This window comes from Pristiophorus japonicus, chromosome 16 (genome assembly GCF_044704955.1).
Source record: "Pristiophorus japonicus isolate sPriJap1 chromosome 16, sPriJap1.hap1, whole genome shotgun sequence".
Classification (NCBI taxonomy): Eukaryota; Metazoa; Chordata; class Chondrichthyes; family Pristiophoridae; genus Pristiophorus; species Pristiophorus japonicus.
This window is the reverse complement of record NC_091992.1, coordinates 73,237,648-73,263,869: the sequence shown is the minus strand read 5'-3', so window position 1 is coordinate 73,263,869 and position 26,222 is coordinate 73,237,648. Positions and strand designations below refer to the sequence as shown.

At 45.9% G+C, this 26,222-nt stretch overlaps 1 protein-coding gene across 1 annotated transcript in view; it reads right to left on the bottom strand.

Moving 5' to 3' along the window:
* mycbpap (mycbp associated protein) overlaps positions 1–26,222 on the bottom strand; it is a 158,422-nt gene that overhangs the window by 68,434 nt on the left and 63,766 nt on the right. The window contains exons 10-11 of the mRNA XM_070857425.1: positions 17,981–18,089; positions 3,170–3,362 (exon numbers count right to left, since the gene is read on the bottom strand). Coding sequence (XP_070713526.1) covers positions 3,170–3,362; positions 17,981–18,089 — 302 coding nt within the window. The remainder of the gene's footprint in view (positions 1–3,169; positions 3,363–17,980; positions 18,090–26,222) is intronic.

The window sequence follows — 26,222 nt, the reverse complement described above, 5'->3', positions numbered from 1 at the left end:
CAAGTATTTTGTATCTGTCTTCATGGTAGAAGACAATAAAAGCATTCCAATAACAGTAGATAATCAAGGGGTAAAAGGGAGGGAGGAACTTAAAACAATGACTATCGCCAGAGAAAAAGTACTAGACAAACGAATGGGACTAAAGGTGGACAAGTCCCCTGGACCTGATGGCCTGCATCCTAAGGTCTTAAAAGAAGTAGCTGCAGAGATAGTGGATGCATTGGTTGTAATCTACCAAAATTCCCTGGATTCTGGGGCGGTCCCAACAGATTGGAAAACCGCAAATGTAATGCCCCTATTCAAGAAAAGAGGGAGACAGAGAGCAGGAACCTATCGACCAGTTAGCCTAACATTTATCATTGGGAAAATGCTGGAGTCCATCATTAAGGAAGTAGTAGCAGGACATTTAGAGAATCATAATGCAGTCAAGCAGAGTCAGCATGGTTTTATGAAAAGGAAATCGTGTTTGTCAAATTAATTAAGAGTTCTTTGAGGATATAACGAGCAGGGTGGATCAAGGGAAACCAGTAGATGTCGTGTGTTTGGATTTCCAAACCCCATTCGATAAGGTGCCACATAAAAGGTTACTGCACAAGATAAGAACTCATGGTGTTGGGGTAATATATTAGCATGAATAGAGGATTAGCTAACTAACAGAAAACAGAGAGTCGAGAGAAATGGGTTATATTCAGGTTCACAAACTGTAACTAGTGGGGTGCCGCAGGAATTAGTGCTGGGGCCTCAACTATTTACAATCTGTATCAATGACTTGGATGAAGGGACCGAGTGTAATGTAGCCAAGTTTGCTGATGATACAAAGATGGCGGGAAAGCAAGTTGTGAGGAAGATACAAATAAGCTGCAAAAGGCTTTAGATAGGTTAAGTGAGTGGGCAAAAATTTGTCAGATGGAGTATAATGTGGGAAAATGTGAGGTTATCCACTTTGATAGGAAGAATAGAAAAGCAGAATATTATTTAAATGGAGAGAGACTCTTGAATGCTGCGGTACAGAAGGAACTGGGAGTACTCATACATGAAACACAAAAAGTTAGTATGCAGGTACAGCAAGTAATCAGGAAGGCAAATGGAATGTTGGTCTTTATTGCAAGGGTATAAAAGCATAGAAGTCCTGCTACAACTGTACAGGGTATTGGTGAGGCCATACCTGGAGTACTCTGTACAGTTTTAGTCTCCTTATTTAAGGAGGAATATACTTGCATTGGAGGCTCAGGAAAGGTACACTAGGACGGTTCCTGAGATGAAAGGGTTGTCTTTGAGCAGGTTGGGCCTATACGCATTGGAGGTTAGAAGAATGAGATGTGATCTTATTGAAATATATAAGATTCTGAGGGGGCTTGACAGGGTAGATGCAGAGAGGATGTTTCCCCTCGTGGGGGAACCTAGGGGGCATAGTCTCAGAATAAGGGCGGAGATGAGGAGGAATTTCTTCTCTCAGGGGGTTGTGAAACTTTGGAATTCTCTACCTGAGAATTCTGGAGCCTGGGTCATTGAATATATTCAAGGCTGAGCTAGACAGATTTTTGAACTACAGGGGTGTCAAGGGTTATGGGGAACAGGCAGGAAAGTGGAATTGAGGCCAAGATCAGATCAGCCATGATCTTACTGAATGGCAGAGCAGGCTCGAGGGGCCAAATGGCCTACTCCTGCTCCTATTTCTTATGTTCTTATGGAAATCTGGGATTCTCTCTCCCAAAAGCTGCGGGTGTTGGGACGATTAGAGCTTTCAAGGCTAAGATTGATAGATTTTTGTGGGGTAAGGGTATCAAGGGATATTGATCTAAGACGGGTAAATAGAGCTGAGGTATAAGATCGGCCATGACCTAATTGAATGGTGCGAGGGGCTGAATGGCCTACTCCTGTTTCTATGTGACTAAGAGAGACAACCAAAGAGAAGGAGCAAAAGCAGATTGATCAGATGTTTCGTTGCTGTCCTCACCTCCCCATCGAGATGCAGTCACATCCCAGCAAGGATCATTCGATGCTGATCAGGAGTTGCAACCCTGGCATATTGCTGCTGAGCCTAGGGGTGCTGAGGTTAATTGCAGGGTCCGAACTGTTTCCTGGGCTGCGATCAGTTCACGCAGCACAGACTGGGGATTAAACCAGTCAATTTTACTAAATGTCACACCAGGCAGTAACTGACAGCGAGCCAATAGGAGCACATCTGAATTGTTTGGAATCTTTGATCTATTAAATCTGCAAGCAGTCAATGTGTCCCAGGGCAGGTACAGCACGGGTCAGATACAGAGTAAAGCTCCCTCTACACTGTCCCATCAAACACTCCCAGGGCAGGTACAGCATGGGTTAGATACAGAGTAAAGCTCCCTCTACACTGTCCCATCAAACACTCCCAGGGCAGGTACAGCACAGGTTGGATACAGAGTAAAGCTCCCTCTACACTGTCCCATCAAACACTCCCAGGGCAGGTACAGCACAGGTTGGATACAGAGTAAAGCTCCCTCTACACTGTCCCATCAAACACTCCCAGGGCAGGTACAGCACGGGGTTAAATACAGAGTAAAGCTCCCTCTACACTGTCCCATCAAACACTCCCAGGGAAGATACAGCATGGGTTAGATACGGAGTAAAGATCCCTCAACACTGTCCCATCAAACACTCCCAAGGCAGGTACAGCACGGGTTAGATACAGAGTAAAGCTCCTTCTACACTGTCCCATCAAACACTCCCAGGGCATGTACAGCACGGGGTTAAATACAGAGTAAAGCTCCCTCTACACTGTCCCATCAAACACTCCCAGGGCAGGTACAGCACGGGGTTAGATACGGAGTAAAGCTCCCTCTACACTGTCCCATCAAACACTCCCAGGGCAGGTACAGCACGGGGTTAGATACGGAGTAAAGCTCCCTCTACACTATCCCATCAAACACTCCCAGGGCAGATACAGCACGGGGTTAGATACAGAGTAAAGCTCCCTCTACACTGTCCCATCATACACTCCCAGGGCAGGTACAGCACGGGTTAGATACAGAGTAAAGCTCCCTCTACACTGTCCCATCAAACACTCCCAGGGCAGGTACAGCACGGGTTAGATACAGAGTAAAGTTCCCTCTACATTGTCCCATCAAACACTCCCAGGGCAGGTACAGCACGGGTTAGAAACATACCTCTGGTTATGAATAATGCATACCTGAATTGGTGTTGAAGTAGAATCTTTGCATCCAAGAGTCACTAGGGATCCTGATGCAGTGTTCCGGCGCAGGGAGGCGCTTCCACTTGTAGGTGATGATCGTGGTGCCGTCATTTATCACCTCTAGACAGGAGATGACCGTGTCAGCTGCCATCGCTTCAAACACGAGCCGGACAATCATACCAACCTCACCCTGGGGTAAACGAGAACATGTGATTGCAGCACAGCAGTGAGTGATATCAGCATGTAAAAGCGTGCATGGGACAATCAGGTCTCACAATAAGCCATCACTAAAGCATAACTTCTTCATCGTGTTCTCCCCTTTTTGCTTTCTCTCTCTCTGCTCCCGAAGGTGCTGGCTGTTGCTAGGATACCCTTGCACAGATGCCAGGTGCCTTGTAGTACCTTACCGAATTAGTCATTGTCCATGTGCATGCCCAGAGAGTGGATTCAGGGTATGTTACTGTGGTGAAAGGGCCGAATCCAACCCTACCCTGTGCCAAAATCCACATAGTGTACTTTCCATCAGAAGTCAATCAGCAGCAGGGAACCTGGGTGATTTAGCAGTCCCCAAACATCCCAGGCTGAATTCCCGGTCTATGCTGAGTTTGATGATCTCACCTGAGACAGCAGTGGTCAGTGCCCCTGGGCTAGAGAGGGAAAACATCGGAGAAGGCTTGCGTCGCTGATTGCTACCCGGTGGCCCCTGCTGGACATTGGCTGTGTGTTAACGTCAGGTTCAGGCTTGGCTGAGATGCCCCAAGAAGTTGAAAAGCCTTCTACCAATTGCTATCCAAGAGTCAGTCAGTGGCTCAGTTGGTAGCACCCTCGCAGTGAGTTCACTGGCAGAGGTGCCGTCTTGCGGATGAGACGTTAAACCGAGGCCCCGTCTGCTCTCTCAGGTGGACGTAAAAGGTCCTTTGGCACTAGAGCAGGGGCGTTATCCCCGGTGTTCTGGGGCCAATATGTATCCCTTAATCAACATCACTAAAAAACAGATTATCTGGTCATTATCACATTGCTGTTTGTGGAAGCTTGCTATGTGCAAATTGGCTGCTGCGTTTCCCACATTACATCAGTGACTCCACTCCAAAAATGCTTCATTGGCTGTAAAGTGCTTTGGGATACCCGGTGGTTGCAGCTCCCTGACGATCTCTGGCTTGCTTCCCTCCAGTGTGTAATGGAATAGCTTTCTGTTTGCTCATTTCTTTGTTCCACTCACCCCACTTTTTGCAGAGTCTATTATATCCCTGTACATCGTTACATTTTTCAGTTCTGAAGGGTCCAACTGTTCTCTCCACAGATGCTGACTGACCCACACTTCTGTTTCAGATTTCCAGCATTTGCGCTTTTCTTCTGCCTCTTATGAGTTTTTTTTCAATTACCAGCCGAAATCTTGCACAATTCGGGGGCGTGGAGTTTCGGTTAGGGTTGTGATTGGCAGAATGCGCCGTTCACCCCGCCCGTTTTGCCGAGGTGAAGTCACGCTCAAGTTTCCGAGCAAACTCATTAGTATAAGACCGAAAGTAAAATCTCCCGTCAATCCGCGCAATCAAGCAACTGTATATGGTCCATGTCTCTGAGCCATATAGGAGGGCGGGTATCACTACTGCCCTGTCGACCATGAGCTTGGTGCCAGGTTTGAGGTCCTGCTCTTCAAATACTCTCTTCCTCAGGCGACCGTAGGCTGCGCTGGCACACTGGAGGCGTTGTTGGATCTCGTTATCGATGTCTACCCTTGCTGTCAGTAGGCTCCCAAAGTATGGAAAATGGTGCACGTTGTCCAAGGCCCCACCGTGGATTTTGATGATCGGGGGCAGTGCAGTGTGGCGGGGTCAGGTTGGTGGAGGACCTTTGTCTTGCGGATGTTTAATATAAGGCCCAATGCTTCGTAGATAAGGCTATTCCGCCAATGGAGCCCAGCTCCTGTGGTGTCACCACAGACCCTAAGAGCAAAAAAACCACCAGGATGAACAAGATCTAACAGGGGCACGAGGGAGCTTGCTCCCGCTGTCTCGCCATCTTCCCTCAGGTGATATTCCCCCCATCTCTTCCACTACTAAAGGTGCATCTGAGAATTTTGGTTTTACTCTTTAATTTCCTTCTTATCTTCATTCAACAATTAACCCTCTATAAAGCTGAGGTCTGTCCAAGACTTGAACGCTGCTTCCATATAGGGAGAGTCTTTTCTGGCCCCTCTCTCACAGCCCCAGCCAGCGGACAAGAAAAAGCTCACCATCTGATAGGTCATCTCTTGCTTATCTCCAGCCTCTAACTTCGCTCTTGAATACAACCTTTTTATTTTTTTTTTTACTATGTTCTTGTCAACATACTTTGCTTAGTGCTCCTCTGAACTTTCCTCCCTTGTTCCTATTGTGCCCCAAATCCTCTGCGCTATGCACTCTGCCTTCTGCCCGCGTCCTCACTGTGATGGAATCAAGACTCGTTGCACTGTGTCCTACTCTAATTCATTCTTTCCCAGGATCTCAGCCCTCTGGCAACTCTTGTCCTCACTCAGTCTTTCCTTCCTTCTGCACCGTTCAGCCTTTTAAAACCCATTTATTCCTCATTTACCTGCTATTCTCTTCCACAGTTTTCAACATTTTTAATTGGATCGCTCTTTCAAAGAGATGCCACAGGCACGATGGGCCGAATGGCTTCCTTCTGCGCTACATTGATCGAGGAGAATATACCCCAGCCATCACTGGACTGCAATGAAGAGCATGATCTCTGGCTCATTCTCCAGTCTGTAGTGCTGGCTGAATAGCCGCTGCAGCTCAGATTAACAAACTCAGGAACTCACCCCGCAGCCTTCCTGCTTTGTACAGCTCAGTGTTACAACAGGCAGTGCATTTACCTGCTAAGTTATTACAATTAGTTTCGAGTGTTGGAATTTACTACAATAGTTCTGAAGAAAGTGTTTCATTTCAGGACATTCAAGACTCCACTGGGAAGCAGCAACATCACGAGGTTTCAAGGCAATGCCCATTGCTCCAGGATAAAGAGGACAGAAGGAATATTTCATGATTCAGCCACAATTTATAGTTACCACTCTGCTTTTTTAGGATTTTTAAGGTCATGGTGAGGGGTGTCTATGTTGGGAAATGGAACAATTTCCATTTCAGCCACTAGGTATCCCATCAAACACTCCCAGGGCAGGTACAGCACGGGGTTAGATACAGAGTAAAGCTCCCTCTACACTGTCCCATCAAACACTCCCAGGGCAGGTACAGCACGGGGTTAGATACAGAGTAAAGCTCCCTCTACACTGTCCCATCAAACACTCCCAGGGCAGGTTCAGCATGGGTTAGATACAGAGTAAAGCTCCCTCGACACTGTCTCATCAAACACTCCCAGGGCAGATACAGCACGGGGTTAGATAAAGAGTAAAGCTCCCTCTACACTGTCCCCATCAAACACTCCCAGGGCAGATACAGCACAGGGTTAGATACAGAGTAAAGCTCTATCTACACTGTCACATCAAACACTCCCAGGGCAGGTACAGCACGGGTTAGATACAGAGTAAAGCTCCCTCTACACTGGAAATTGTGTTAGGGAAATTGATGGGATTGAAGGCTGATAAATCCCCGGGGTCTGATAGCGTACTTAAGGAAGTGGCCCCAGAAATAGTGGATGCATTGGTGATCATTTTCCAACAGTCTATCGACTCTAGATCGGTTCCTATGGACTGGAGGGTAGCTAATGTAACACCACTTTTTAAGAAAGGAGGGAGAGAGAAAACGGGTAATTATAGACTGGTTAGTCTGACATCAGTAGTGGGAAAAATGTTGGAATCAATTATTAAAGATGAAATAACAGCACATTTGGAAAGCAGTGACGGGTTCGGTCCAAGTCAGCATGGATTTATGAAAGGGAAATCCTGTTTGACATATCTTTTAAAATTTTTGAGGATGTAACTAGTAGAGTGCACAAGGGAGAACCAGTGGATGTGGTGTATTTCAAAAGGCTTTTGACAAGGTCTCACACAAGAGAGTGATGTGCAAAATTAAAGCACATGGTATTGGGGGTAATATACTGACGTGGATAGAGAATTGGTTGGCAGACAGGAAGCAGAGAGTCAGGATAAACGGGTCCTTTTCAGAATGGCAGGCAGTGACTAGTGGGATGCCGCAGGGCTCAATTCTGGGATCCCAGCTATTTACAATATACATTAATGATTTGGATGAGGGAATTGAGTGCAATATCTACAAGTTTGCAGATGACACTAAGCTGGGTGACGTTGTGAGCTGTGCGGAGGACGCTAAAAGGCTGAAAGGTGACTTGGACAGGTTAGGTGAGTGGGCAAACACGTGGCAGATGCAGTATAATGTGGATAAATGTGAGGTTATCCACTTTTGTGGCAAAAACACGAAGGCAGAATATTATCTGAATGGCGGCAGATTAGGAAAAAGGGAGGTGCAACGAGACCTGGGTATCGTGGTACATCAGTCATTAAAAATTGGCATGCAGGTACAGCAGGCAGTGAAGAAGGCAAATGGTATGTTGGCCTTCATAGCAAGGGGATTTGAGTATAGGAGCAGGGAGGTCTTACTGCAGTTGTACAGGGCTTTGGTGAGGCCTCATCTGGAATATTGTGTTCAGTTTTGGTCTCCTAATCTGAGGAAGGACGTTCTTGCTATTGCGGGAGTGCAGCGAAGGTTCACCAGACTGATTCCCGGGATGGCAGGACTGACATACGAGGAGAGACTGGATCGACTGGGCCTGTATTCACTGGAGTTTAGAAGGATGAGAGGGGATCTCATAGAAACATATAAAATTCTGACGGGACTGGACAGGTTAGATGCAGGAAGAATGTTCTCGATGTTGGGGATGGCCAGAACCAGGGGACATAGTCTAAAGATAAGGGGTAAGCCATTTAGGACGGAGATGAGGAGAAACTTCTTCACTCAGAGTTGTTAACCTGTGGAATTCCCTACCGCAGAGAGTTGTTGATGCCAGTTCATTGGATATATTCAAGAGGGAGTTAGATATGGCCCTTACGGCTAAAGGGATCAAGGGGTATGGTGAGAAAGCAGGAAAGGGGTACTGAGGGAATGATCAGCCATGATCTTATTGAATGGTGGTGCAGGCTCGAAGGGCCGAATGGCCTACTCCTGCACCTATTTTCTATGTTTCTATGTCCCATCAAACACTCTCAGGACAGGTACAGCACGGGTGAGATACAGAATAAAGCTCGCTCTACACTGTCCCATCAAACACTCCCAGGGCAGATACAGCGCGGGTTAGATACAGAGTAAAGCTCCCTCTACACTGTCCCATCAACACACCCAGGGCAGGTACAGCACGGGGTTAGATACAGAGTAAAGCTCCCTCTACACTGTCCCATCAAACACTCCCAGGGCAGGTACAGCACGGGATCGATACAGAGTAAAGCACCCTCTACACTGTGCCATTAAACACTCCCAGGGCAGATACAGCGCGGGTTAGATACAGAGTAAAGCTCCCTCTACACTGTTCCATCAACACACCCAGGGCAGGCATGTCACAGGTTAGATAAGGAGTAAGTCGCTTTCTACACTGTCTCATCAAACAGGCGCGTCGATTAGGGCAGTTTGTATAATGTAGTGTGTATAGATTTTAGCAAAACTTTTGATAAGGTCCAACATGGCAGACTGGTCACAAAAGTCAAAGCCTATGGGATCTAGGGCAAAATGAAAAGTTGTATCCAATATTGGCTTGGAGGCAGGAATCAAAGGGTAATGGTTGGTGTGTATTTTTGTGACTGGAAGGCTGTATCCAGTGGGATTCTGCAGGGCTCAGTGCTGAGTCATGTTGTATATGTAAGCACTCTAATAACGACTCCACGAGGTAAAGGTATAGGACTTGAACTGTAGTGACCTTAGTCCTTTATTGCAGCTCCTAGAGTGAGGACACCAAGAGGTGAGCTCCCTTTTATACTTGGTTACCTGCAGTGTACAGGTGACCCTTAGGTCTCCAGCAGTAGCACCCTCTGGTGGTACAGGTATGATGTATACAGGGTGAAAGTACATTCAGTGGTCTAGTGTTACAGTACATACATTACCATACATACATAACAACACTCCCCCCTAAGTCTTTCCCGAGTCCTTATTGCCATGACATGGGGAGGTGATCAGTAGTGGACGGTGGGAGGTTGTGGTGAGGGGTATATGGGTGGCGGGTGTGATTCATGTGTTCATGACTGCATATATCCATTCCCCCCCCCGTACATAGACCATGTGGGTATGTCACTGTTGAAGGATTCCGCAGTGGTAGAGCAAGTACATGGGTAAGATACATACATTGTTGATTGGGTAGGTAGTGGCGTTTAGTGGTGGGCACGGCCACAGGGTGGTATGGCCTCCTTGTCCTCCATTGGGGGCTGTAGGGTCGCCCTGCTGCCCTTCATGGTGGTGGAAGTCTGGTCATCCCAGATCCCGCTGGGAAAGCTGGAGGGTACTCGTCTCTTGCTCCCGGTGGCCGGGGGGGGTGGATTGGAGCAGGTTGCCAGTCGTGGTGGCTGTGCTGTCCATTGACTGCTGTCCCTGCAGTGGGTATGCTCCCACTGGGTGTGTGTGAACCCTCCCTGGGGCATCACATTGGTCCCGGAAGCGCAGGCTACATCATCGGGTATTTCCGTCGGATCTGGGTGTTTCCCACGGAGGGCTACCTTTGGCATTGTCAGTTACAACGCTTTCCTGTGTGCTATCAGTATCTCTGTGCATGGTTACATTTGGATACCTGCCTTTGTAAGTTGCATTCGTCTCATTAGCATTACTAGCATCACTGTTCAACAGTACAATTTTGTCACTTATATCACTTTTTGGACTATTAGTTACATTTTTCTCATTAGCATTGCCGGCATCACCGTTCAATAGTACATTTATATACCTGCATTCATTAATTACATTTTTATCATTCGTTTCACCGGCATCGCTGTGCCAAGAGTGGAACTGTCCCTTTAATTGTTTTGGGTTGCCGGTCTCCTTTAAGAGGGCCTTACAATCTTTACCCCAATTCGGTTCGCCGCTCGATAACACGTGTTGCTCCCTTAACGCTGCCCCACGCGGTCTGGTCGCGGCCATCTTGACTTCAGGTGCTTTACCTTGTGGTGCGGGCGCCATCTTCTTTCTCTCCACAAGGTAGGCTGCGGTGATCCTTTTCTCCCCAGGTTCTGTCACGGACACCGGGAATCTACCTTCTGTGCCGATCTTCTTCCCTCGGAGTCCTGCCACTGAAGCCCGGAAGGTGAGGTCTGGTCGTTCAGGTTGGATGATCTCGCCGTTGAGTTGTGCAGTCTGTGTTGTCGCTGCGCAGTGGAGCTGGACGGTAGGATTTTCAGGTGCTGCGATGGATCCAAGTTTGGGACCGCGTAGGATGTCGATCGCCGGGGCCTGGAGGCCTTGGTCACTCCAACAGATTTGGACTTGCTTCATCCATCTTCTTCCCAGCGGCATTGGACCATCACCGGCAATGATCCTTGTGCATCGCGTCGCCATGGGACACCTGGACCTCCACGCTGCCAACGACTGGGATGGTGCCTTTTGTGTAGGTGAGCAGCTTCGCCTGGATTGGGGACATTTTGGGTAGTTTGGCGGGGTTGTCCCAGAGTTTCTCGAAGGCCGTCTGATTCATCAGCGATTGGCTCGCCCCTGTGTCGATCTCCATCGAGACTGGAACCCCGTTGATTTCTACTTCCATTTTCCACGGGGGAACTCTTGGTGGAGCAGGTATACACTCCGTACACCTCTTCCAGGGGCTGAGCCGCTTCGTCTTCATCAGCGCTGGAGCCCGGGTGATCGGCCAACTCTTCAGTAAAACTTTTTCTGCACATTCGCTGAAGGTGACTTTTGGTGTTGCAGCCTTTGCAGGTATAATCTTTGTAGCAGCATTGGTGGGCCCTATGGTTCCCTCCATAGCGCCAGCACGGGGCTAGCCGGTTGGCCTCATGTGGCGGACTCGGGATTGCGGGACTCGAGGCAGCAGCCTTGCCTCTGAAAAGCGCCATTCTGTTCACTACTCGTCGGGTTAGAGTCCTGGGGGTGAGTCATCATCCCTTTGGAGTTGCAGGCTGAAATTATGAATGCCTGGCTCACTTTGATTGCCTTCTGCAGGGTGATTGTAGTGTCCGCAGAGAGCAGTTTATGGAGGAGGCCCTCGTGGCCGATTCCAATAACGAAGATGTCCCTTAGTGCTTTGGTGAGGTGGTCACCAAAACCACACGGTGCAGCCAATCTTCTCAGATCTGCAGCATATTTAGCAATTTCTTGGGCTTCGGGCTGCCGGTGGGTGTAGAACCGGTGTCTGGCTGTGAGGATGCTCTCTTTAGGTTTGAGTTGTTCTTGTATTATAATTACAAGCTCCGCATAAGTCTTGGTTGTTGTCTTCGCTGTGGCCAGCAGGTCCCTGATGAGGCCGTGGACAATGGGCCCACAACTGCTGAGCAGGTGGCTCTGCGCTTGTCCGCCAGCGAGGTCGGTGAGTCCCCAGCCAGGTTGTTGGTGATGAAAAAGTGTTCTGGCCTTTCCACAAAGGCATCCCAATCTTCCCCATCAGCGAATTGTTGGAAGTTGCTTAGGTTAGACATATTGTACGTGGGAATTTGTAACCTCGTCGCCAGTTGTTGTATATGCAAGCACTCTAATAACGACTTCACGAGGTAAGGGTATAATATTCGAACTGTAGTGACCTTAGTCCTTTATTGCAGCTCCTAGAGTGAGGACATCAAGAGGTGACCTCCCTTTTATACTTGGTTACCTGCAGTGTACAGGTGACCCTTAGGTCTCCAGCAGTAGCACCCTCTGGTGGTACAGGTATGGTGTATACAGGGTGACGGTACATTCAGTGGTCTAGTGTTACAATACATACATTAACATACATACATGACAAGTCCCTTGCTTTTCGTGGTATATATCAATGATTTGGACTTGAATGTTGGGGGTGTGATTAGGAAGTTTGCAGATGACACTAAATTGGCCATGTGGTTAATAATGAAGAAGAAAGCTGCGGACTGCAGGAAGATATCAATGGACTGGTCAGGTGGGCAGAACCTTGGCAAATGGAATTCAATCTGGATAAGTGTGAGGTAATGCATTTGGGGAGGGCTAACAAGGCAAGGGAATACACATGAAATGGTACAACACTGAAACGTGTAGAGGAACAAAGGGACCTTGGAGTGCAGGTCCACAGATCCTTGAAGATAGATGGCTGGTTAAGATGGTTAAGAAGGCACATTGAATACTTGCCCTTATGTCGAGGGATGGAAAACAAGAGCAAGGAGGTTAAGCTGGAACTGTATAAAACACTGGTCAGGCCGCAGTGCGAGCGGCGGGGAGTCCGAGGACTGGCGGAGGCCAATAAAAAGGCACAGCAGTTGTCGGAGGCGTGAGTGCGAACATCGGGGTCCGGGGATCGGTGGAGGCCTATAAAGGCCCAGCTGGTGCAGCTGCAGCAGGGTGAGAGGGCAAAAAAGAAGTAGAAAGAAATCGAAAGGTGACATCACAGCCATGGGGGTAAGTGATTGGCTGGTGATTGGCAAGTAGTTTTTCTTTTTCTTTTATCAGTAAGTAACCTTTAGCCTTGTTGTTGCCAATTTAAGTGTATCTAAGGGTTAAGCCATGGCGGATAGCTCGGACATGTGTTATGCTCCTCCTGTACTATGTGGGAAGTCAGAGATTCTTCCAGTGTCCCTGACGACTACGTGTGCGGGAAGTGCATCCGCCTGCAGCTCCTGACAGACCACATTGTGGTACTGGAGCTGCGGGTGGATTCATTCTGGAGCATCCACAATGCTGAGAATTACGTCAATAGCACGTTTAGTGACTTGGTCTTACCGCAGGTAAAGGGTACACAGCCAGATAGGAAATGGATAACCAACAGGAAGAGCAGTGCAAGGAAGGTAGTGCAGGGGTCCCTGCAAAACAGATACACTGCTTTGGGTACTGTTGAGGGGGATGACTCATCAGGGGAGGGCAGCAGCAGCAGCCAAGTTCATGGCACCGTGGGTGGCTCTGCTGCACAGGGGGGCAGGAAAAAGAGTGGGAGAGCTATAGTGATAGGGGATTCAATTGTAAAGGGGAATAGATAGACGTTTCTGCGGCCGCAACCGAGACTCCAGGATGGTATGTTGCCTCCCTGGTGCAAGGGTCAAGGATGTCTCAGAGCGGGTGCAGGGCATTCTGCAAAGGGAGTGTGATGTTATGTATTGATGTGTGTATCGTCCTGGTACCTTAAATGTAATGTAAGCACAATGCTACATCACAGAGGGCGCTGTGGTGGGAAACCTGGAAGTGCCTGCAACAGGCGCTATAAAAGGCTGACCACCACACCTGAAAGGCACTCTGGAGCTGAACAATAAAGGACGAAGGTCACAGCAGTTAGACTTACACCAGACCGTGTGGAGTCAGTGATTTGTGTGCTAGATACACCACAGGGAGGGTGAACCGCCAGTTGTCGTGGTGCATATAGGTACCAACGATATAGGTAAAACAAATGGGATGAGGTCCTACAAGATGAATTTAGAGAGCTAGGAGCTAAATTAAAAAGTAGGACCTCAAAAGTAGTAATCTCAGGATTGCTACCAGTGCCACGTGCTAGTCAGAGTAGGAACCGCAGGATAGCTCAGATGAATGTGTGGCTTGAGCAGTGGTGCATAAGGGAGTGATTCAAATTCCTGGGACATTGGAACCGGTTCTGGGGGAGGTGGGACCAGTACAAACCGGACGGTATGCAACTGGGCAGGACCGGAACCAATGTCCTAGGGGGAGTGTTTGCTAGTGCTGTTGGGGAGGAGTTAAACTAATATGGCAGGGGGATGGGAACCTATGCAGGGAGACAGAGGGAAGTAGAATGGTGGCAGAAGCAAAAGATAGAAAGAAGAAAAGTAAAAGTGGAGGGCAGAGAAACCTAAGGCAAAAAGAAAAAAGGGCCATATTACACCAAAATTCTAAAGGGGCATAGAGTGTTAGAAAGACAAGCCTGAAGGCTCTGTGCCTCAATGCGAGGAATATTCGGAATAAGGTGGACGAATTAACTGCGCAGATAGCAGTTAACGGGTATGATGTAATTGGCATCACGGAGACATGGCTCCAGGGTGACCAAGGCTGGGAACTCAACATCCAGGGGTATTCAACATTTAGGAAGGATAGACAGAAAGGAAGAGGAGGCGGGGTGGCATTGCTGGTTAAAAAGGAAATTAATGCAATAGTAAGAAAGGACATTAGCTTGGATGATGTGGAATCGGTATGGGTGGAGCTACGGAATAACAAAGGCAGAAAACGCTAGTGGGAGTTGTGTATAGACCACCAAACAGTAGTAGTGAGGTTGGGGACAGTATCAAACAAGAAATTAGGGATGCATGCAATAAAGGTACAGCAGTTATCATGGGTGACTTTAATTTACATATTGATTGGGCTAACCAAACTGGTAGCAATGCGGTGGAGGAGGATTTCCTGGAGTGTATTAGGGATGGTTTTCTAGACCAATATGTCGAGGAACCAACTAGGGAGCTGGCCATCCTAGACTGGGTGATGTGTAATGAGAAAGGGCTAATTAGCAATCTTGTTGTGCGAGACCCCTTGGGGAAGAGTGACCATAACATGGCAGAATTCTTTATTAAGATGGAGAGTGACACAGTTAATTCAGAAACTAGGGTCCTGAACTTAAGGAAAGGTAACTTCGATGGTTTGAGGCATGAATTGGCTAGAATAGACTGGCAAATGATACTTAAAGGGTTAACGGTCGATAGGCAATGGCAAACATTTAAAGATCACATAGATGAACAGCAATTGTACATCCCTGTCTGGAGTAAAAATGGGGAAGGTGGCTCAACCGTGGCTAACAAGGGAAATTAAGAATAGTGTTAAGTCCAAGGAAGAGGCATATAAATTGGCCAGAAAAAATAGCAAGCCGGAGGACTGGGAGAAATTTAGAATTCAGCAGAGGAGGACAAAGGGTTTAATTAAGAGGGGGAAAATAGAGTACGAGAAGAAGCTTGCCGGGAACAAAATAACTGACTGCAAAAGCTTCTATAGATATGTGAAGAGAAAAAGATTAGTGAAGACAAACGTAGAATCAGGTGACTTTATAATGGGGAACAAAGAAATGGCAGACCAATTGAACAAATACTTTGGTTCTGTCTTCACGAAGGAAGACACAAATAACTTTCAGGAAGTACTAGGGGACCAAGGGTCTAGTGAGAAGGAGGAACTGAAGGATATCCTTATTAGGCGGGAAATTGTGTTAGGGAAATTGATGGGCTTGAAGGCCGATATTCTGCATCCCAGAGTACTTAAGGAATTGGCCCTAGAAATAGTGGATGCATTGATGATCATTTTCCAACAATCTATCAACTCTGGATCAGTTCCTATGGACTGGAGGATAGCTAATGTAACACCACTTTTTAAAAAGGGAGGGAGAGAGAAAGCGGTTAATTGTAGACCGGTTAGCCTGATATCAGTAGTGGGGAAAATGTTGGACTCAATTATTAAGGATGAAATAACAGCGCATTTGGAAAGCAGTGACAGGATCGGTTCAAGTCAGCATGGATTTATGAAGGGGAAATCATGCTTGACAAATCGTCTGGAATTTTTTGAGGATGTAACTAGTAGAGTGGACAAGGGAGAACCAGTGGGTGTGGTGTATTTGGACTTTCAAAAGGCTTTTGACAAGGTCCCACACAAGAGATTGGTGTGCAAAATCAAAGCACATGGTATTGGGGGTAATATACTGACGTGGATAGAGAACTGGTTGGCAGACAGGAAGCAGAGAGTCGGGATAAACGGGTCCCTTTCAGAATGGCAGGCAGTGACTAGTGGAGTGCCGCAGGGTTCAGTGCTGGGACCCCAGCTCTTTACAATATACATCAATGATTTGGATGAAGGAATTGAATGTAATATCTCCAAGTTTGCAGATGACACTAAACTGGGTGGCGGTGTGAGCTGTGAGTGGGACGCTAGGAGGCTGCAGGGTGACTTGGACAGGTTAGGTGAGTGGGCAAATGCATGGCAGATGCAGTATAATGTGGATAAATGTGAGGTTATCCACTTTTGTGGCAAAAACATGAAGGCAGAATATTATCTGAATGGTGGCAGATTAGGAAAAGGGGAGGTGCAACGAGACCTGGGTGTCATGGTTCATCAGTCATTGAAAGTTGGCATAAAGGTAAGCAGGCAGTGAAGAAGGCAAATGGTATGTTGGCCTTCATAGCTAGGGGATTTGAGTATAGGAGCAGGGAGGTCTTACTGCAATTGTACAGGGCCTTGGTGAGGTCTCATCTGGAATATTGTGTTCAGTTTTGGTCTCCTAATCTGAGGAAGGATGCTTTTGCTATTGAGGGAGTGCAGCGAAGGTTCCAGGGATGGCAGGACTGACATATGAGGAGAGACTGGATCAACTGGGCCTTTAAACATTGGAGCTTAAAAGGATGAGGGGGGGATCTCATAGAAACATATAAGATTCTGACGGGACGCGACAGGTTAGATGCGGGTAGAATGTTCCCGATATTGGGGAAGTCCAGAACCAGGGGACACAGTCTTAGGATAAGGGGTAGGCCATTTAGGACTGAGATGAGGAGAAACCTCTTCACTCAGAGAGTTGTTAACCTGTGGAATTCCCTGTCGCAGAGAGTTGTTGAGGCCAGTTCATTGGATATATTCAAGAGGGAGTTAGATATGGCCCTGATGGCTAAGGGGATCAAGGGGTATGGAGAGAAAGCAGGAAAGGGGTACTGAGGGAATGATCAGCCATGATCTTATTGAATGGTGGTGCAGGCTTGAAGGGCCGAATAGCCTACTCCTGCACCTATTTTCTATGTTTCTATGTTACTGTGTGCAGTTCTGATCACCACATTACAGGAAAGATGTGATTGCACTGGAAAGGGTGCAGAGGACATTTACAAGAATGTTGCCTGGACTGAAGAATTTTGGCTATGAGGAAAGATTGGAGATGCTGGGTCTGTTTTCTTCGGAACAGAGGAGGCTGAGGGGAGACCTGATTGAGGTGTACTACATTATGAGGGGCCTAGATAGAGTGGATAGAAAGGACCTATTTGCCTTGGCAGAGGGGTCAACAACCAGGGGGCATAGATTTAAAGTAATTGGGGGAGGTTTAGGGAAGAGATGAGGGGAAATTTCTTCACCCAGAGGGTGGTGGGAGTCTGGAACTCACTGCCTGAAAGGGTGGTAGAGGCAGGAACCCTCACCACATTAAAAAAATACTTGGCGGTGCACTTGAAGTGCCGTAACCTACAGGGCTACGGACCAAGAGCTGGAAAGTGGGATTAGACTGGGTAGCTCTTGGTCGGCCGACAGGACACGATGGACTGAATGGCTTCCTTTCATGCTGTAAATTTCTATGATTCTATGAAACACTAACAGAGCAGGTACGTCACAGGTTAGATACAGAGTAAATCTCCTTCTACACTGTCTTATCAAACACTCCCAGAGCAGGTATAGTACGGGTTAGATACAGAGTAAAGCTCCCTCTCACTGTCCCATCAAACTCTCCCAAGGCACGTACAGCACGGGTTAGATACAGAGTAAAGCTCCCTCTACATTGTCCCATCAAACACTCCCAGGGCAGGTACAGCACAGGATAGCGAAACTTCCCCTAATCTGCCCCAATATTGTGTTTCAGACCAACCTGGAACACCCCTATTGCTCTTGTTTACTGGATTGCTAAAATAATTTCATATACTGTATACTTCATGCCCTTAGTCGAGGCTAGATTTGCAACAAGGTCCCAATGGTAAAAGGGGCAATGTCTAACCTACACCACCTAGCTCCCTCGCCCATTAACATAGTTGTTGAGCTGCATTGACTGTAACTGTTGTACCTTATGGGAGCTGTTGTCGTTCAGCCAACGAGCCGGATGGCCACAGAACATAATGGATGGACCGATGATTGGATCCTCAATCACGTCAGGGTAGTCCTCCAGAACTGCACTAGAAAATACCACAAAAAAGGAACTGAGTATTGTGAAACAAAGATTAACACATCATATTATCACCCACTGATCAGTCACATTATCACCCACTGATCAATCACATCACAAAATTAAATGCTCTTTATCTGAATGCACACAGCATTCATAACAAGATAGATGAGTTGACGGCATAAATAGAAATAAATAGGTATGATCTGAAAGCCATTACAGAGACGTGGTTGCAAGGTGACCAAGGCTGGGAACTGAATATTCAGGGGTATTTGCCATTTTGGAATAATAGGCAGAAAGGAAAAGGAGGTGGGCTAGTTCTGTTAATAAAGAATGAGATCAGTGCAGTAGTAAGAAATGATACTGGCTCAGAAGATCAAGGTATAGAATCAGTTTGGGTGGAGATAACAAATAATAAGGGAAAGAAGTCACTGGTGGGAGTAGTTTATAGGCCTCCAAACATAAGCCACACTGTAGGACGGAGTATAAATCAAGAAATAATGGAGGCTTGTAAGAAAGGTACAGCAATAATCATGGGCGATTTTAATCTTCATATTGATTGGACAAATCAAATTGGCAAAGGTAGCCTTGAGGAAGAGTTCATAGAGTGTATGCGGGATGGTTTCTTGGAACAATATGTTGTGGAACCAACCAGGGAGCAGGCTATTCTAGATCTGGTAATGTGTAACGAGACTGGATTAATTAATTATCTTATAGTAAAGGATCCTCTTGGGAAGAGTGATCATAGCTTGGTAGAATTTCAAATTCAGTTTGAGGGTGAGAAAGCTACCGTATATACTCGCGTATCATGCGACTTTTGAAGACCTAAATTGTAACCTAAATTTGGGGGGTCGCATGATACGCGAGATACAAAATTTGCGGGTGTGAAGTGCTGGCCAAGATTAGGCTGTTAGGCTGTTAAGCAGACCGTATCCACGCTGAATCTCGGCATGCTCCAACAATCCTCTATGTAAAGACATTTCTCTTGGTTTCTCCTCTCACTCTCCATGATGGTTGTAAATCGAATATCCCTGGTTGATATTAGTTCCTCGATACTCATGACCAAATCATTAGTTTATGTGGAAAACAAGCCAAGTTCCTGCAGCACACCACTAACTACATCCTCCCAATGCAAAAAAAAATCCATTTGACTCCTGCTGAAATTCTTCTCTTCAGGGGGAGAGAGAGTCGCGGAGGTCGGGGGGGGAGAGAGAGTCGCGGAGGTCGGGGGGGGAGAGAGAGTCGTGGAGGTCGGGGGGGGAGAGAGAGTCGCGGAGGTCGGGGGGGGAGAGTACGGAGAGAGAGCACGGAGAGAGAGTACGGAGAGAGAGTACGGAGAGAGAGCACGGAGAGAGAGCACGGAGAGAGAGTACGGAGAGAGAGCAGAATCCACTCGATGTTTCATGTTAAGGTCTGTATTCGATCTCAAAAAAGTGACTCGCATGATACATGAGATATATGGTAAAATCATGTTTTGGGGACGAAAATTTAGGGGTCGCATGATACGCGAGATCGCAGGATACGCGAGTATATACGGTAGGTCTCAAACTACTGTCCTGAACTTAAACGAAGGTAAATACAAAGGTATGAAGGCAGAGTTGGTTAAAGTGGACTGGGAAAATATATTAAAAGGTAAGATAGTAGATGAGCAGGGGCAGACATTTAAGGAGATATTTCATGACTCTCAGCAAAGATTTATTCCAGTGAGAAAGAAAGACTCTTAAGAGAAGGATGAACCATCCGTAGCTAAGTAAGAAAGTAAAGGATGGTATCAAATTAAAAACAAAGGCATACGATGTTACGAAGAACAGTGGAAGGCCAGAGGTTTGGGAAATTTTTAGAAATCAGCAAAGGATGACTAAAATAATTATAAAGATAGAGAAGATAGCATGTGAGAGTGAACTAGCAAAAAATATAAAAACAGACAGTAAGAGCTTCTACAGGAATATAAAAATGATGATAGTAGCTAAGGTAAACATCAGTCCCTTAGAGGATGAGGCTGGCTAATTAATAATGGGGAACAGGGAAATGGCAGAGACTTTGAACAAATATTTTGTATCGGTTTTCACGGTAGAAGGCACTAAAAGCATCCCAATAATTGATAATCAAGGGGCTATTGGGAGGGGAACTTAAAACAATCACTATCACTAGAGAAAAGTTACTCGGCAATCTAATGGGTCTAAAGATGGACAAGTCCCCTGGACCTGATGGCCTACATCCTAGGGTCTTAAAAGAAGTGGCTGCAGAGATAGTGATTGTAATCTACCAACATTCCCTGGATTCTGGAGAGGTCCCAGTGGATTGGAAAACAGCAAATGCAATGCCCTTATTTAAGAGAGGGAGACAGAAAGCAGGAAACTATAGACCAGTTAGCTTAACATCTGTCATTGGGAAAATGCTGGAGTCCATTATTAAGGAAGTAGTAGCAGGACATTTAGAAAATCATATTGCAGTCAAGCAGAGTCAGCATGGTTTTATGAAAAGGAAATCATGTTTGACAAATTTGCTGGAGTTTTTTGAGGATGTAACGAACAGGATGGATAATGGGGAACCAGTGGCTGTAATGTATTTGGATTTCCAGAAGGCATTCGACAAGGTGCCATATAAAAGGTTACTGCACAAGATAAGAGCTCACGGGGTTGGGGGTAATATATTAGCATGGATAGAGGATCGGCTAACTAACAGAAAATAGAGAGTAGTGATAAATGGGTCATTTTCAGGTTGGCAAACGGTAACTAGTGGGGTGCCACAGGGATCAGTGCTGGGGCCTCAGCTATTTACAATCTATATTAATGACTGAATGAAGGGATCAAGTGCAATGTAGCCAAATTTGCCGATGATACAAAGATAGGTGGGAAAGCAAGTTGTGAGGAGGGCGCAAAGAATCTGCAAAGGGATATAGACAGGCTAAGAGTGGGCAAACATTTGGCAAATGGAGTATAATGTCGGAAAGTGTGAGGTTATCCACTTTGGCAGGAAAAATAAAAAAGCTAATTATTATTTAAATGGGGAGAGATTACAAAATACAGTGGTACAGCGGGATCTGGGGATCCTTGTGCATGAAACACAAAAAGTTAGCGTGCAGGTACAGCAAGTAATCAGGAAGGCAAATGGAATGTTGGCCTTCATGGTAAAAATATGAAATTAAAAGCTCTTTATCTGAATGCACGCAGCATCCATAATAAGATAGATGAGTTGACGGCACAAATAGATATAAATGGGTATGATCTGAAACCATTACAGTAGTGTGGTTGCAAGATGACCAAGGCTGGGAACTGAATATTCAGGGGTATTTGACATTTCAGAAGGATAGACAGAAAGGAAAAGGAGGCGGGCAGCTCTGTTAATAAAGGATCTCAGTGCAGTAATGAGAAATTATATTGGCTCAGCGGATCAAGATGTAAAATCAGTTTGGGTGGAGATAAGAAATAATACGGAGAAGAAGTCACTAGTGGAAGTAGTCTGCAGATCCCCTAACAGTAGCCACACTGTAGGACAGAGTATGAGTCAAGAAATAATGGAGGCTTGTAAGAAAGGTAAAGCAATAATCATGGGCGATTTTAATCTTCATATTGATTGGACAACAATTGGCCAAGGTAGTGTTGAGGAAGAGCTCATAGAGTGTATCTGGGATAGTTTCCTTGAACAGTATGTTGTGGAGCCAATCGGGGAGCAGGCTATTCTAGATCTGGTACTGTGTAATGAGACAGGATTAATTAATGATCTTTTAGTAAAGGATCCTCTAGGAAAGAGTGATCATAGCACGGTTGAATTTCAAATTCAGTTGGAGGGTGAGAAAGTTGGGTCTCCAACCAGTGTCCTGATCGTAAATAAAGGCGATTACAAAGGTGTGAAGGCAGAGTTGGCTATAGTGGACTGGAAAAATAGATTAAAGTGTAAGACAGTTGATGAGCAGTGGCAGACTTTTAAGGAGATATTTCATAACTCTCAACAGAAATATATTACAGTGAGCCGGAAAGACTTTAAGAGAAGGATGAACCATCCGTGACTCGCTAAGGAAGTAAAGGATGGTATCAAATTGAAAACAATGGCATACAACATTGCCAAGATTAGTGGGAGGCCAGAGGATTGGAAAATTAAAACAACCAGCAAAGAACGACTAAAAAAATAATAGAGAGAGAAGATGGATTACGAGAGTAAACTAGCAAGAAATATAAAAACAAACAGTAAGAGCTTCTACAGGTATATAAAAAGGAAGAGGGTAGCTAAAGTAAACATTAGTCCGTTAGAGGGTGAGACTGTGGAATTAATAATGGAGAACAGGGAAATGGCAGAGGCTTTGAAGAAATATTTTGTATCGGTCTTCACGGTGGAAGGCGTTAAAAATATCCCAATAATTGATAATCAAGGGGCTATAGGGAGGGGGAACTTAAAACAATCACGATCACAACTATGGTTGGCAAACGGTAACTAGCGGGGTGCCACAGGGATCGGTACTGGGGCCTCAACTATTTACAATCTATATTAATGACTTGGATGAAGGGACCGAGTGTAATGTAGCCAAGTTTGCTGATGATACAAAGATGGGTGGGAAAGGAAGTTGTGAGGAGGACACAAAGAATCTGCAAAGGGATATAGATAGCCTAAGAGAGTCGGCAAACATTTGGCAGATGGAGTATAATGTGGGAAAGTATTGAGGTTATCCACTTTGGCAGGAAAAATAAAAAAGCAAATTATTATTTAAATGGAGAAAGATTACAATATGCTGCAGTACAAAGGGACATGGGGGTCCTTGTGCATGAAACACAAAAAATTAGTTTGTAGGTACAGCAAGTAATCAGGAAGGCAAATGCAATGTTGGCCTTTATTGTAAGGGGGATAGAGTATAAAAGCAGAGAAGTCCTGCTACAACTATATAGGGTGTTGGTGAGGCCACACCTGGAGTATTGCGTACAGTTTTGGTCTCCTTATTTAAGGAAGGATATACTTGCATTGGAGGCAGTTCAGAGAAGGTTCACTAGGTTGATTCCTGAGATGAAGAGTTTGACTTATGAAGAAAGGTTGAGCAGTTTGGGCCTATGCTCATTGGAGTTTAGAAGAATGAGAGGTGATCTTACAGAAACATATAAGATACTGAGGGGGTTGACAGGGTAGATGCAGAGAGGATATAGAACTAGGGGCCATAGTTTAAGAATAAGGAGCTACCCATTTAAAACTAAGATGAGGAGGAATTTTTTCTCTCAGAGGGTCATAAATCTGTGGATTTTTCTGCCCCAGCGAGCAAGGGAGGCTGGGTCATTGAATATATTTAAGGAGGAGATAGACAGATTTTTGAACGATATGGGAATCAAGGGTTATGGGGAACGGGCAGGGAAATGGAGTTGAGGTCAAAATCAGATCAGCCATGATCTTATTGAATGGCGGAGCAGGCTCGAGGGGCCAAATGGCCTACTCCTGTTCCTCTTTCTTATGTTCTTCATCCATTGATGAATCACATCACCCATTGATCAATCATTTCACCCATTGATCAATCACTTCACCCACTGATCAATCACTTCACCCACTGATCAATCACTTCACCCATTGATCAATCACATCACCCACTGATCAATCACTTCACCCACTGATCAATCACTTCACCCACTGATCAATCACTTCACCCACTGATCAATCACTTCACCCACTGATCAATCACTTCGACCACTGATCAATCACTTCGACCACTGATCAATCACTTCGTCCACTGATCAATCACATCGCCCACTGATCAATCACTTCACCCACTATCAATCACATCGCCCACTGATCAATCACATCACCCACTGATCAATCAATATGTTGAGGAACCAACTAGGGGGCTGGCCATCCTAGACTGGGTGATGTGGAATGAGAAAGGACTAATTAGCAATCTTGTTGTGCGAGGCCCCTTGGGGAAGAGTGACCATAACATGGTAGAATTCTTTATTAGGATGGAGAGTGACAAAGTTAATTCAGAAACTAGGCTCCTGAACTTAAGGAAAGGTAACTTCGATGGTTTGAGGCATGAACTGGCTAGAATAGACTGGCAAATGATACTTAAAGGGTTAACGGTCGATAGGCAATGGCAAACATTTAAAGATCACATGGATGAACTTCAGCAATTGTACATCCCTGTCTGGAGTAAAAATAAAATGGGGAAGGTGGCTCAACCGTGGCTAACAAGGGAAATTAAGGATAGTGTTAAATCCAAGGAAGAGGCATATAAATTCGCCAAAAAAAGCAGCAAACCTGAGGACTGGGAGAAATTTAGAATCCAGCAGAGGAGGACAAAGGGTTTAATTAAGAGGAGGAAAATAGAGTACGAGAAGAAGCTTGCCGGGAACATAATAACTGACTGCAAAAGCTTCTATAGATATGTGAAGAGAAAAAGATTAGTGAAGACAAACGTAGAATCAGGTGACTTTATAATGGGGAACAAAGAAATGGCAGACCAATTGAACAAATACTTTGGTTCTGTCTTCACGAAGGAAGACACAAATAACCTTCAGGAAGTACTAGGGGACCGAGGATCTAGTGAGAAGGAGGAACTGAAGGATATTCTTATTAGGCGGGAAATTGATGGGATTGAAGGCCGATAAATCCCCGGGGCCTGATAGTCTGCATCCCAGAGTACTTAAGGAAGTGGCCCTAGAAATAATGGATGCATTGGTGATCATTTTCCAACAGTCTATCGACTCTGGATCAGTTCCTATGGACTGGAGGGTAGCTAATGTAACACCACTTTTTAAAAAGGGAGGGAGAGAGAAAGTGGCATCAGTAGTGGGGAAAATGTTGGATTCAATTATTAAGGATGAAATAGCAGCGCATTTGGAAAGCAGTGACAGGATCGGTCCAAGTCAGCATGGATTTATGAAGGGGAAATCATGCTTGACAAATCTGGAATTTTTTGAGGACGTAACTAGTAGAGTGGACAAGGGAGAACCAGTGGATGTGGTGTATTTGGACTTTGAAAAGGCTTTTGACAAGGTCCCACACAAGAGATTGGTGTGCTAAATCAAAGCACATGATATTGGGGGTAATATACTGACGTGGATAGAGAACTGGTTGGCAGACAGGAAGCAGAGAGTCGGGATAAACGGGTCCCTTTCAGAATGGCAGGCAGTGACTAGTGGGGTGCCGCAGGGCTCAGTGCTGGGATCCCAGCTCTTTACAATATACATCAATGATTTGGATGAAGGAATTGAGTGTAATATTTCCAAGTTTGCAGAAGACACAAAACTGGGTGGCGGTGTGAGCTGTGAGGGGGACGTTAAGAGGATGCAGGGTGACTTGGACAGGTTAGGTGAGTGGGCAAATGCATGGCAGATGCAGTAAAATGTGGATAAATGTGAGGTTATCCACTTTGGGGGCAAAAACGCGAAGACAGAATATTATCTGAATGGCAGCAGATTAGGAAAAGGGGAGGTGCAACGAGACCTGGGTGTCATGGTTCATCAGTCATTGAAAGTTGGCATACAGGTACAGCAGGCGGTGAAGAAGGCAAATGGTATGTTGGCCTTCATAGCTAGGGGATTTGAGTATAGGAGCAGGAAGGTCTTACTGCAGTTGTACAGGGTCTTGGTGAGGCCTCACCTGGAATAATGTATTCAGTTTTGGTCTCCTAATCTGAGGAAGGACGTTCTTGCTATTGAGGGAGTGCAGCGAAGGTTCATCAGACTGATTCCTGGGATGGCTGGACTGACATATGAGGAGAGACTGGATCAACTGGGCCCTTATATATTGGAGTTTAGAAGGAATAGAGGGATCTCATAGAAATGTATAAGATTCTGATGGGACTGGACAGGTTAGATGCGGGTAGAATGTTCCCGATGTTGGGGAAGTCCAGAACCAGGGGACACAGTCTTAGGATAAGGGGTAGGCCATTTAGGACTGAGATGAGGAGAAACTTCTTCACTCAGAGAGTTGTTAACCTGTGAAATTCTCTGCCGCAGAGAGTTGTTGAGGCCAGTTCATTGGATATATTCAAGAGGGAGTTAGATATGGCCCTTACGGCTCAGGGGATCAAAGGGTATGGAGAGAAAGCAGGAAAGGGGTACTGAGGGAATGATTAGCCATGATCTTATTGAATGGTGGTGCAGGCTCGAAGGGCCGAAGGGCCTACTCCTGCATCTATTTTCTATGTTTCTATGTTTCACCCACTGAT